The sequence below is a fragment of the Cyprinodon tularosa genome, unplaced genomic scaffold (genome assembly GCF_016077235.1).
Source record: "Cyprinodon tularosa strain WSP-4 unplaced genomic scaffold, ASM1607723v1 ctg606, whole genome shotgun sequence".
Lineage (NCBI taxonomy): Eukaryota > Metazoa > Chordata > Actinopteri > Cyprinodontiformes > Cyprinodontidae > Cyprinodon > Cyprinodon tularosa.
The window spans coordinates 116,601-130,610 of NW_024039348.1; the positions used below are offsets into that span (position 1 = coordinate 116,601).

Consider the following 14,010-nt stretch of genomic DNA (forward strand, 5'->3'; position numbering starts at 1 on the left):
TAATAGTTTTCCGAAAAAAAAAAAAAAAATCCTAAAACCGGCAGAGGTTGATAGTTAAGATTTTTTGGCCATAATTTCAGACTCGCAATAATGAAAAGATGAACAGTAGGATAATGATGTTTCCGCTTCTTAATTATCTTATTTACAGGTCATCAATTCTTTCCTCCCCTCTCCTTTGTTCCCTATATTTAGTTTTTCAGCATAACTGAACATCTTCAAACAATTTTTACTCAAAGCTCTTAATCATTTTGGCAACAAATAGATTTATAAACTCATATAATAATCTACTGCTGCTTTGTCTCATAGCACAACAGAAATTCTTAGACTAACTTGAAAAACCAGATTATTAATGTGAAGAACTCAGGTTTAGTTCTACATGTTATTAGGCAAGGCAGCTTTATTTGTATAGCACATTTCAGCAACAGGGCAATTCAAAGTGCTTTACATAAAATCAGTTAAAAAAATAAATAAAACACAGAAGAAACAGTTAAACATAAAAACTGAATAAAACACAAACATAAAAATTACAGTGCAGTATAAGAGATTAAACACTAAAGAAATGAACATCTGTTATGGCTGTCGCTGTCATATTTGTGTTTTCCCTTTATTTTCTTTATTTTCCCTCTTTCTCACCTCTACTAAGTGGCTGCATGGCCCTGTTGAAAGACCCGCCTACTTCCTGGTTTCTGGGGATCTGACTTGAGTCCCATCCATTGGCTCCCTCAGTTCCACCTTTAACCAATGGCTCATCACCACCTGCAATCACCTCCTGCTCATAAGTAGACCTCACCTGTTGATTGAGGCAGCTTGTCACTAGTGATGGGCAAGTGAAGCCTCATGAAGCAACGAAGCTTTCCAACGCAAAGTGTTGAAAAAAGTTCATTACTCGATGCTTCATTCATCACTCACTAGTGACATCTGCTGGTGAAACTGTAACAGCCTTGTTACTCAGTTGGATCATACTTCCAAATATTAGGAAATGCAATATTGTCACAAAGTTTTAATCAAACTCATGTTTAGTAAGAAGAGAATCCTATTTAATTGTCATGTTTTAATGATTAAAATGATTTGTAGCCAATCTAATCCTTGACCATCAGTGGTGGTGTTAGGTTTTCTTTTATGTCATGGACTTATTAGACAATGAAGATATGTGTTACTTTAATGTATTGAGAACTGAGTGACTGTTGCTGCAGACTCTGTATACTTTGAGCTTGAAACTTGCTTCCTTAAAGACAGAATTTGTTTAAAATCATCTCTTCCTAGGAGTTCTAGTTCTGATTCTTAATATTAAGTTAAACATAGAGTTTGCCTCTTCTAATGGCTTTTAGTCTGGTTTTGATGTGTGATTCTGATGCATCTCCTGATTAAACAAAAGAAAATATAGAAATTTGTGGATTTTAGGTTTAATTGTTTTTATTTAGGAATAGGACTTTTTTCACTGTTTCAGGTTGTGATTGTGATCTGTCATCTCATAATACTCCCACATATGAGAGGTTTTTCTCTTTTTTGACGGCTCCATTTCAACCACTGCTGATGAAAACTGTTCTGCTGATACTAAACCACCTACTACAACCCACGAAGCAACAGAATTCATCGCGCTTTTATTTTGAAAACCGACACGCAAAATGAAGCAGTCACGTGACCAATGCAATGCGAGGCCTCGTTTGTTGCCAGTCATGTGGTTTTCAACAAGACAACACAGGCCTCGAAGCGGGGCTTCATTGACACGCCCCCTTATTACTCGGTACAAGCCTCGAAGCCTGGCTTCAGATAGCCCATCACTACTTGTCACAGCCAGTTGACTTGTGTGCCTCGTGTGAACCAAACATTGCTAGTTAGCAGCTGCTTGTTTGTTTAGTGGAGTAGCTCACTTATCTTTTTGGTTGCCCATTTGGGGTTTGTATTTAGTAGCTTGTGTCAAGTATTTTGTTGTTTTTGTGTTTGGCTAATGTGCAAACTTAACTAGCTTGATGCTAGAAAGAGGGTGGAGGTAGGGCCAGAGTCTGGACTGATTGCATCACTGAGTATTTTCTTTGTTAGTTACATTAGATGTAGTGGGTGCTGTGCTCTGTGTTTTTAGTAAGAATCCCCTTTTGGTTTAAATCTGTAGTTGGGTACAATCCTCCTTTTGAGGATCTCTTTTATTTAACTTTGTTATTTTCACAGCACCCTCACCCACCCTCCTCTTGTTTGTTTATTGCTTGCACCTCTTGTTATCAAATAAATAATAATTTTATAAGAACTTACCAGTTTCTGCCTATATGTTTATGCCCCCACTTCCCTAGACATACAGGGGTATGTTGGTAGCTGTTGAATGGACAGGTGCCTTTGTTGCCTGGATGTTGGTAGCTGTTGAATGGACAGGTGCCTTTGTTGCCTGGATGTTGGTAGCTGTTGAATGGACAGGTGCCTTTGTTGCCTGGATGTTGGTAGCTGTTGAATGGACAGGTGCCTTTGTTGCCTGGATGTTGGTAGCTGCTGGATGGACAGGTGCCTTTGTTGCCTGGATGTTGGTAGCTGTTGAATGGACAGGTGCCTTTGTTGCCTGGATGTTGGTAGCTGCTGGATGGACAGGTGCCTTTGTTGCCTGGATGTTGGTAGCTGCTGGATGGACAGGTGCCTTTGTTGCCTGGATGTTGGTAGCTGCTGGATGGACAGGTGCCTTTGTTGCCTGGATGTTGGTAGCTGTTGAATGGACAGGTGCCTTTGTTGCCTGGATGTTGGTAGCTGTTGAATGGACAGGTGCCTTTGTTGCCTGGATGTTGGTAGCTGTTGAATGGACAGGTGCCTTTGTTGCCTGTATGTTGGTTGCTGCTGGATGGAAAGGTGCCTTTGTTGCCTGTATGTTGGTTGCTGCTGGATGGAAAGGTGCCTTTGTTGCCTGGGTGTTGGTAGCTGCTGGATGGAAAGGTGCCTTTGTTGCCTGGATGTCGGTAGCTGTTGAATACACAGGTGCCTTTGCTGCCTGGATGTTGGTAGCTGTTGAATGGACAGGTGCCTTTGTTGCCTGGATGTTGGTAGCTGTTGAATGGACAGGTGCCTTTGCTGCCTGGATGTTGGTAGCTGTTGAATGGACAGGTGCCTTTGCTGCCTGGATGTTGGTAGCTGTTGAATGGACAGGTGCCTTTGCTGCCTGGATGTTGGTAGCTGTTGAATGGACAGGTGCCTTTGCTGCCTGGATGTTGGTAGCTGTTGAATGGACAGGTGCCTTTGCTGCCTGGATGTTGGTAGCTGTTGAATGGACAGGTGCCTTTGCTGCCTGGATGTTGGTAGCTGTTGAATGGACAGGTGCCTTTGTTGCCTGTATGTTGGTTGCTGCTGGATGGAAAGGTGCCTTTGTTGCCTGTATGTTGGTTGCTGCTGGATGGAAAGGTGCCTTTGTTGCCTGGGTGTTGGTAGCTGCTGGATGGAAAGGTGCCTTTGTTGCCTGGATGTCGGTAGCTGTTGAATACACAGGTGCCTTTGCTGCCTGGATGTTGGTAGCTGTTGAATGGACAGGTGCCTTTGCTGCCTGGATGTTGGTAGCTGTTGAATGGACAGGTGCCTTTGTTGCCTGGATGTTGGTAGCTGTTGAATGGACAGGTGCCTTTGCTGCCTGGATGTTGGTAGCTGTTGAATGGACAGGTGCCTTTGCTGCCTGGATGTTGGTAGCTGTTGAATGGACAGGTGCCTTTGTTGCCTGTATGTTGGTTGCTGCTGGATGGAAAGGTGCCTTTGTTGCCTGTATGTTGGTTGCTGCTGGATGGAAAGGTGCCTTTGTTGCCTGGGTGTTGGTAGCTGCTGGATGGAAAGGTGCCTTTGTTGCCTGGATGTCGGTAGCTGTTGAATACACAGGTGCCTTTGCTGCCTGGATGTTGGTAGCTGTTGAATGGACAGGTGCCTTTGTTGCCTGGATGTTGGTAGCTGTTGAATGGACAGGTGCCTTTGCTGCCTGGATGTTGGTAGCTGTTGAATGGACAGGTGCCTTTGCTGCCTGGATGTTGGTAGCTGTTGAATGGACAGGTGCCTTTGTTGCCTGGATGTTGGTAGCTGCTGGATGGACAGGTGGCTGGGCTGATGCACAGCTGGACACCGTACTGAAAGTCATTGTGTGATTAACCAACACAAGTAACAAATCTGTTTCTTCTGTCAATGGATGAAAAACAGTACAGGTAATGAAAGTGATATGCATCTCTACGGGGCAGGACCCACCTGAATATATGGAATTCTGCAGTAACAAAAATAAATTAATAAAGTTAAAAAAAACAATTCATATATGTTTATATAAGATATGTTTCATTCCCACTCAAAATACAGCAAAGACACAGTGAAATATCTACTAACATAAAAGAACAAGGTTATTGCACATCAGGAAATATACAAACAATTGGTAGGCAAAAAAAGGCATATCTGAAATTAATCACTGTAGACTCTTTAATATTATTGTGACTGTTTTGTAGGATTTAACAATTAACTTTAGAAGTCACAATGGCTTGCAGATAACAAATATATATTTTACAAAAAATCAATTGAAACAATTGAAGTTTCTAATGTGATCCAGAACGCTTAGCTTAAAGGTTTAGTCATGTATAACAAGGTTGTTTTATGGTATTTTAAGCTATTTGTTTCAGCTCTGTAGGTAATCATTTATGGTGTAATCAGGGGCGGATTTAGGAAATTTGGGGCTCTAGGCAAAAACCAGCAGGGCCCTCTGAATTGAGAAGACAACACATAAAACAGACCCATTATACCGATACAGAAATTTTAATAGAATATACATAAATTATTTGTTTTATGTCTTGTCCCTCTCTTCTTGTCCCCTTTCTTGTTGTTTTCCTCTCTATGTTTTGTACTCAGCAGATTTTACATGCTGTCTCAAAAGAATGAAAGATTTGGTGCGGAGGGTTGAGACACACATAATATAAGCGTTCTGATGGCTTTTTAGCAAAATGATTTTTATCAAAAACATAATGTGCACAAATAGTGAATAGTTGTATTAAGCATACATGTTAACAGTTTTATGGGGCCCCCAGGAACTTGGGGCCCTAGGCAACTGCCTAGGTTAGCCCAACGGGTAAATGGTTGTAATCATGAAATCTGGCTTAGTTGCCTCGAGATTATTGAGTATTGAAACTCACAGAAATACATCTTGTCAGAAGCCAACAGATGCATTAGCCTGAAAGTTTATTTCAGATAACATCCAGGTGGGTAAAAAAAAATATTTATTTTCGCTTTATTTGATCTAATATAAATCAGAGATGGTGACATTCACAACAATAGATACACTTAAAAACTAGTCTATATGCCTTTTATTTCACACAAATAAAACACTTTATACTTTGTAACTTTGGAGTTACGCTTGATTTATTTCAGATGGGGAATTTCATGCAGAAGTTGTTCCTGAAACCCTCCAGGCTTAAAGGGGTTAAAGAATGCAAGGATAAAAAACATCAAAATATGGTAAAGAAATAAAAACTAATGATCAGAGAGAGACAGCCATCAGCAGGACATATGCTCTATAGTAACATGGGCTGAGTTTTTTCTCAATTGTTTCTTTTTTTTCTTTTCATAAAGATGAGCTCAGTTTTCTTTTGCACAAACAAAAGGCAGAGTTTGGTTACAGGCTGCGGCGGACCACTTCAGGTTATCTGAAAAATCAAACAAAGAAGTTTTTAACATTTTCAAGATGTTTTCAGATTATCCCTGTTATTAATGCAGAAGCATTTAACTATTAACGAGTCAATTTATAATTTCAAGGAATACAGTAACTTATTTAACCGACCTAGCTGTCGGCTTACTGTTTTTCTACAGATTTGCCTTGTGTTGCCATTTGAATAGTCCCATCGTTCATATTGCCAGAATCAAAGCGTCATTATATGAACGCTAACTTTTAATGAAGATTTAGGAAAATAAGTATTTGGACACCCTGCTATTTTCCAAGTTTTCCCACTTAGAAATCATGGAGGGGTCTGAAATGTTCTGCATAGCTGCATGTCCCCTTCGATAAAAAAAATTAAATCACAATATATGATTTTTATTTATTTATTTATTCCTTTATTTAACCAGTAAAAGTCCCATTGAGATTAACAATCTCTTTTTCAAGGGAGTCCTGGCCAAGACAGTGGCAAACGATTACATTACAAATTACATTACAGTTTACAATTACATCTATCTATAATTAGATATTCATAAAACAGTTCGGGATCTATTTTTAATAGTTAATATTCAAATAATAAAAAAAATCATATAGTGTGATTTCTGTATTTTTTTAGGTTATATCTCTCACATTAGATATGCACCTACAATGACGATTTCAGACCCTTCCATGTTTTCCAAACAAAAACATGGTTTTGATGGGCTACTTTATAAAACCTCAAACTTAAAGCTATTCTTTTGATTTTGAATTGAAAAAGCTTCCTAGATGGGAAACAAAACGTCCTCAAAACGGAAACAAAGTCCAGTGGATTGTTTTTTTTTTCACTTTTTTGGAAGAACCCTCCTCAGTTTCTAAGTGGGAGAACTTGCAAAATAGCATAGTGTTCGAATACTTATTATTACACTGCAAAAACAATCTAGGAATGATCCAAAATGTCTTAAATTAAGTGTATTTACCATTCATTTGAGTGGGTAAATGAGATGATCTGCCAATGGAAGGAGTATTTTTACTTTAAAAATTAGATATCTAGATAAAAAGCACTTGAAATAAGAAAATGCAATCGTGTATTCTTATTTTAAATGTAAATCGTCTTGTTTCATTGGCAAAATGTTTCTTTTACCTTCAAAATTCAAGAACAACTGCACTTTTTTAAGAAAAAAATTATTTTTTGCAGTGTAATACTTATTTTCCTAGTAAATGTGACTAAATTAAGTGGAAATACAAGAAAAAGTCCTAAGATGCGGATGTATTAAACCTTATGAATGTGTGTGACAGGCCTTACAGTAATAGTTCATCTTCAGGCAGCGTGCGTCCTTCTTTTCGTGGTTGTCGTTAAACCAGTTCTTGTAGTGGAACTTGGAGCCATCAGACCACATCCACAAATTAAGCTGTTGAAACAAGAAGTACTTCAATTAATAAAAATCTTTGGGAAACCAAACTATACTGCATATCTGAGCTCAAAGCAGTTTCACTTATTTCAAACACCTCTTTTAAAAAAGGATAAGTGGATCTAATTAAATTCATCAGGCTACAAACTGCATCATAAAAAAAGAGTCACAGTAGAAATGTGATATGTTTTAAGCTTATGTTTTAAAGGTTTTCCTGCCTGTATGGCATCGCTGCCTCCGATCCAGGTTTGTGGGAAGCTGTGTGTGTCTCCTCTGGTCAAAGATTGGATGAAGTGGTTCTCCTCGTCACTGTGAACCGACGCCAGGTTGGCTCCTTCAAACTGACAGTAAAACTGGAGAAAGAAACGCCATGCAGTTTTTTAGACATCCTGTGTTTTTGTTTTTTTTTTGCTTTTCTTGTAACAACAAAAGCAAACTCTCAAGTTGATGTTTTATTTTTGCTTTATCAGCCCCCACCTCAGCCTCGGTCCATGTCTTTGGGGTGTCGATGAAGAGAAAACACCGATAGCCGAAGCTGCTCCAGCCATACGGGCAGTAGATGTACTGAGCTGCAACACATTTCAACTTTTACCACATAAAGTAGCTCTAAATCTTTTAGTCAAGTTTTGGTTTGGTTTTATTTTTTTGTAGTAATATTTTTTTTACTTTTAAGATCCATTCAGTTGTTTTGTGATTTGATTCTGTTTACATTTACTGAGTAACATTTACTTGAGTATCTTGTTTACTTGCATTTACATGCTTTACTTGAGTATTTATATGAAGAGCTGCTTCTCTTACTTGAGTAAATGTTTTGGCTATTCTATCTACCATTAGTAACTTTACTAAATGAAGAATAAGCACATTTTAACCTAAAAAATTAGTTTTTTGTTTTGTACACAAGCTTGTTGTCTTGATCTATCGTCTATGTGCTCATAGTCTATGAATGGAGGCCATGGTAATACATTATACATTTTAATTCATACTAACATGCAGTATACTACATAATGTGAGTATACGTTTCATGAGTTTAATTTTGCACTAGGAAGATTTTTTTTTTTTGCCTAAGTTATGTAATTAAATATGGATTTGTATAAATTTGTATATTTTATCACTTCAACTTACAAAAAATAGATTATTTTTATCTGTCTGATTTTATAAATTCATAAAATAAATCTGATGCATTTGTAAGTTTCTCAGTATATGGGCCACTAAAAAAAACAACAACTGATTTTTTTTTATTTTATCTCAGTATAATGTGGGGAAAAAAAACAACCTTTTCTGACTTTAATCTCAAAATTCCGACCATGATGGAAGAAATCGTAATACGGAAGACGATTAGGGCCACTGAAAAGAAAACAAACAAACTGATTTTTTAAATTTTTTTTCAGTCTAATACGGGAAAAAAGAATTCTGCGAAAAAAATTCTGACTTTTTACCATATTATACTGGAATATAATTTAAAAGTCTTTATTTTCAGTGGCCCTAATCCTCTTCTGTATGATTAACCTTCGTACCAAAATGCATTTTTATTCTTAAGTAATCTTTTAGGAGGCTACTTTTTACTTTTACATAAGTAAGAATATGTTAAAGGACATGGGAACAAATATAAGATTTATTCGAATCAAGAGCCAAATAAAAATCTAATGATGTTTTTAGACAGAAGTTCTTACCACAGCTAACAGGCCTGACCCCAGGCGGGGTCTTTGTGTTTGGGATCTCCTCTCCAGTGAGCACATTGACACACCAGCAGTATCCGGTGGAGCCAGAGCACTGCTGAGGGAGGAAGTTCCCGTCAGCGTCGCACTGTGGGCAGAACGCTCCGGGTAAAACGATGCAGTGAAGGCGCTTGTAGTCGCAGAGACCCCCTTTGCTCCCAGTGATTGTCGAGTTTATTGGTGCAGCTTGGCTCATCGTCAGAACGCCGCAAACCGTGAACCAAACACTCAACAAATTCATGGCTATGATAATAAAAGCATATGTCTGAAAAAGGAATCTGCAAAACAAAACAGTTAGAAAAGTTGTTATAATTAGTTACCTTTGAAATAACAGGAATGTTCAATAAAATATCATCAGGAGACAAAAAGCATTAAAGTTGTATATTAACTCACTTCCTTCTGGACGAGGCAAAGTCTCTATGAATCTATGCTGCTTCTCTTACTTTTATTCTGCAGATTTCTGCTGCTTCCTCTTATTTCAGCTCCTTAAATGCTACATTAGCTCCAGGCTCCAATATCCTCTTAACAATGGATCTTTCTGGCTCCAGTTTCATTGTAATACCCACGGATGGTAGAATAGTGAAAGAGCCATTGAGGATTCATGTTGAATATGCCAGAAAGTCTGGGTTTGTACTTTCTAATATCATTTTCATGCAGTTAGGTGGTGTTAAAACACGTCTTAGTTTCCAAAAATGTCACCATTCTTTTCTTATTTTAGGTTTCAGCTTTTTATCTGACTGGACTCTGCTTTGTTTCTTAGTGTTATTCTATTGTTGAAATCTAGGTTAGACTGGACTTTTTTTTAACAAAAAGGTGCATTATGTTAACATATAACGTAAAACCCCCATATCTTCTGGATCTAATCAACAAAAAGCCTTGTTACCCAGAGACCAAGAACCTCTGAGCACTCTCAGTAAAATACAATGATAGGTACAATAGCAGAAAATGGAAGATATTTAATGATTAACTTTCAATATAAAGCTCCAAGAAAAACTCTAACTCTGCCATTCAAATTATAAGGTAAGTTTTATTAATATAGTATTTTTCAATGTAAAGCTAAGTTTTCAAATATGAATGTGACACAGCACACAACAAAAAATGCCTTCTAAAAAATAATAAAAAAATAAAGTGTTTTAAGTGAATTATTGCTTATTTTTAGCAAAATAATCTGCCAGTGCAGCAAGCAAATGAGACTTAGTAAGATTTCTTAAAACAAGAACATAATATCCAGGTAGTGAGCATCCAAAAAAAACTTAAATCAAGTATAAAAATCTTTTTTTTCCTTTACTCGTTAAGATTTTTTCTCTTATTTTAAGCAATGTATTCTCATTTATTACTCATTATTGCTTAGAATTAAATAACCTCTAACCAATTATTGCTCCAAACAAGCATATAACAGGCTTAAAAACAAGGCAAATGTAGGCTACTTGATACCAGTTCATTGAAAGAGTTAAAACTAGTCTGTTTTCTTAGCTAGAATTAATTTCATTATTTAGGTGTAGCGAATGTATGGGAAAAACACACTTGACAAAAACTTCAAAACGGAATATCTTCAGAACGGCTCCAAATGACACAAAACTTATAGAACATGATGTAATAACATAAGATCAAGGGCTAAATGTAAAAAAAATATGGCGTTCCCCTTTAAGGCAGAGCTTCTATTATAATAAGCATATGTATGATGCACAGTAGTTATGATGTATTGTAGTTTACTTTGTTCTGCAAACAGTGAATGGTCCACTGGTGAGGTTCAGAATCTCAAAGCTAAACCATGAATGACAATCTCAATGACCCTTTCAATTTGAATGCAATCACAGTTGATTAGCTGGAATATCTTAATGAGATGGGGTCAGTTCTTAAAACTGTTGGGATCTGGAGATCTGCCACCTGTCTCCAGCAGAGAGCGCTGTGGGTCTCCTGAGCTGGAGCCTTCCTACACACCTGAGGATCATCAGCCCATCAGGAGACCTCCCTACTTAAGCAGCGACCAGACCTGTCTTCAGCGCCGGAGTGTTGACCAGTTTTGGTTAGCGGAACCTGAGCCACTACTAGTGATTTGAATCTCTGTCTGCTTAGTGAGCAACCTGATCCTAATCAGTATCTGTCCTCTCTGCTCACAGGAAAACCCGACTGAACTCAGAAGCTCTGGAGGAGCTCATGTTTGGAAACCTGCCTGCCTGCCTGCCCTAGGAAGCCAAACCTGAAGATCCTCAGCCTGAATCTCCCAGCTAGTTCTCAGGGGAGAACTAGGAGAACAACTCAAGGTCTGAACCTCGCTAGCCTGAAGCTAAGCTCTGTCGTTCCTGAACTCTCTCTGCTGGAACAACAGTCTCTGGACGCAACTGGTTCCCTCTCTCCATTGAACAATCTGAACCTCATCAGGTACAAACCAAGATCTAGAACTCAGCCAAGTCACCGTTGCTACCTGGCTAACCAAACAATCCCTCTCTGCAGATTACTGTGTGAAACCAAGTCCCGGACCAGTACCAGAACCTGTGCTTATTTACTCTGTGTTGCATCTTTAATAAACTGTTAAACTTTTACCCTGCTTCATGTGGTGTTCTGCATGTGGGTTTAATCACAGAGACCCATCATGACAAAAACAGGTTAATATGGATTGTCTTGTCTTAAAACGAGTAAAAATGTACTCAATCTAAATGTTAACACGACTCAGTTCGCAATGTGTGCTATTTTAAGAAAAAAGCTGCTCAGAATTAGTTGTATTATCTAGTTAGGATAAAAAAAAAATATTTTCTTAAAACAAGTCAAATAATCTTAAAAATATTCAGTCTTACTAAGAAAATACATTGAAAAACAAGTGTAACAAGACCAAAATGCTGAATTCAAGTTTATTAAACTTGTATAGATTTTCCTTTTTTGCAGTGCAACCATTATTTATTCATATAGGACTTTAGATTGACCTACATTCATTTTAGTTACAGCATTTATGCCTAACCCTGACAATTTTCATTATATTGCAAATCCTAACCTTAACCTAAAGTTCAGTTATAACACACTTTTAAACTGACTCTCTAACGTTAAAATTGTGGTCCACCACTTTAGGACCAGCCTTTGGGAAAAATTCAAAATATATATGTATATAAGCCATTTTTTTCTTAAAATAAGTGCATTTGTTCTTGGATTGAGGAGGTAAAAGAGACAATTTGCTAATGTAACAATACAATTTACACTTAAAATAAGAAAACACCATTTCATTGTCTAATTTCAAGTGCATGTTATCTAATTATCTCATTTTAAGAGTAAAAAAACTAATTCCATTGGCAGATAATCTTATTTACCTGATCTTAAATGAAGGGTAAATACACCTAATTTAAGACATTTTTACTTACTTCTAAATAATTTTTGCAGTGCAGGAGAAAAAAAGGTATAAGAAATTGGGTCTGAATGAGCTCTATGTATAAACTTGTTTCTCATAAGAAGGATGTAACACAAATTTAAATAAAGTTTCAGTAGAATTATAAGTAAAGTACTACATTATGACTTTTTTAAATCCAGGATTATTATATAATGTGACAACAATCAGAGAAGATTAGAAAGCTGATTCCTCAGCTCTACCAAGACCAGACTGAAATCTGTCAAAACATTAAAGTTATTATATGAAAAAAATAAGTAAAAACTTTAGTAAGTATGTTAGATTTGGATCAATTGAACCCTTTAATACACACAGAGCAAATGGCTCTTAAATATCTATTAACTGACAAGCGTTTTAAAGTAGAAGTTACTCAGACACGGCCTAGTGCCCACAGAGATTTACATGTGACGACTGAAACCAAAGATTTTAACACATTTAAGTATTATACCTCACTTTCACGCTTGACTTGTTGGTGGTAAATATTGTATAATCAGATTTGATAAAGAAAAAAAAGTTTTAGTTTTAAAATACTGTTGAGTTTTCCTCTAAACTAAATCATTTAGGTGTATTTTTTTTATAAAACATATAGTTTTGGTTATATTTTTTTCCAAACTGTCACGCACCAGAGGACGCTTCCTCCCATAAGCTGACTCTCACACCCTCTACTCTTTTTCAGTATTAATTCAGTTGTCAGCCCAGTTTGAACTTCCTCTTTACAAAGCTACAAAAAATATCCCATATGTCAAAACCTTCTGCCTTTCAGTTTAGTATCTTCATCTTTACGCCTCGATCTGGACTCAGCTTGGAAGCAAATTAGGTAAGACAGCATTAATTCTGAGATAATGAAGGAAAATGTTACGTTTCAGCAACAGTGTCTTCCATTTGGGGGCAGTAGATTGCATCTGAAATAGTTTTGCAGTTTCAAATAGAGAACAAAAAAAAGAGAAGCAATAAAACCAAATAAAGGCTTATGAATCAGCGAATCAAGCCGAGATCTCTAACCTGAGTGGAAATCAGAATCAAGCTACCATTAGAAGAATATTTAAACAGGAGCTGGACTGGTTCTGTGTTCGTTATTAATTAGGGAAGAATATTATTAGAGGGACAAATATATTGTTAGACTCACAAGTACTTTTTCTATGGAAATCCTTGCACGTTTTAGCAATGAAAGGTTATTTTTTATCTGCTTTATTAACAAAAATGCTTCGACGTCAATTTTTTTGTCAATCTATTAGGATACATTTTCTCAGAAAGTAATGAAAATAAATATTTTATGAATGTGATAAAATCAAAATAAACAGAATAAATAATTTTGACATTTAATAAAAATGCTCCTTTCTGTCAATTTAAATGTAATTACAAAAATTATGAATCACATCTATTTATTTTACATAGACTAACAGAACAAGAATAAAGAGTTAAATATCCAGCATGAATAAACACTTTAAAGCCAAACTGCAATTACTTACATTAAATGTTCAAATTATTTTAGTTATGCACTGTAAAAACGATCTAGTAATAAGTGAAAAGGTTTTAAATTAAGTGTATTTACGCTTAATTTGAGTAGTTAAATGAAGTAGTCTGCCAGTGGAATGAGTATTTTTACTCTTGAAATGGTATAATTAGATAATATGCACTTGAAATAAAACAATGCAATTGTGTTTTCTTATTTTAAGTGTAAATTGTCTTGTTCCATTGGCAAAACGTCTCTTTTACCTCTTCAATCCAATAACAAATGCACTTATTTTAAGAAAAAATGCCTTATATATATATATATATATATATATATATATATATATATATATATATATATATATATATATATATATATATATATATATATATATATATATATATATATATATATATATATATATATATATATATATATATATATAT

The 14,010-nt window shown here is 36.2% G+C and overlaps 1 protein-coding gene across 1 annotated transcript; it reads right to left on the reverse strand.

The window, feature by feature from the left end:
• Positions 1-5,325: 5,325 nt before the first annotated feature.
• On the reverse strand, positions 5,326-9,234 carry si:dkeyp-75b4.10 (ladderlectin). The gene is made up of 6 exons (XM_038307268.1): positions 9,132-9,234; positions 8,694-9,016; positions 7,501-7,592; positions 7,242-7,376; positions 6,918-7,023; positions 5,326-5,627 (listed from the first exon to the last, which is right to left on the reverse strand). Exons 2-6 carry the CDS (start codon positions 8,977-8,979, stop codon positions 5,560-5,562), a joined length of 687 nt encoding a protein of 228 aa, XP_038163196.1. The 5' UTR covers positions 8,980-9,016; positions 9,132-9,234; the 3' UTR covers positions 5,326-5,559.
• Between the last annotated feature and the right edge of the window lie 4,776 nt (positions 9,235-14,010).

Bases quoted from the DNA above. Each gene is read 5' to 3' on its own strand.
- si:dkeyp-75b4.10 (XM_038307268.1), bottom strand. From the start codon at position 8,979: ATGAATTTGTTGAGTGTTTGGTTCACGGTTTGCGGCGTTCTGACGATG. The intron at 7,593-8,693 runs GTAAGAACTTCT...AATGTGTTGCAG, and splicing joins GGTCAGGCCTGTTAGCTGTG to CTCAGTACATCTACTGCCCG. The intron at 7,024-7,241 runs GCAGGAAAACCT...TTGTTTCAACAG, and splicing joins GAGGCAGCGATGCCATACAG to CTTAATTTGTGGATGTGGTC.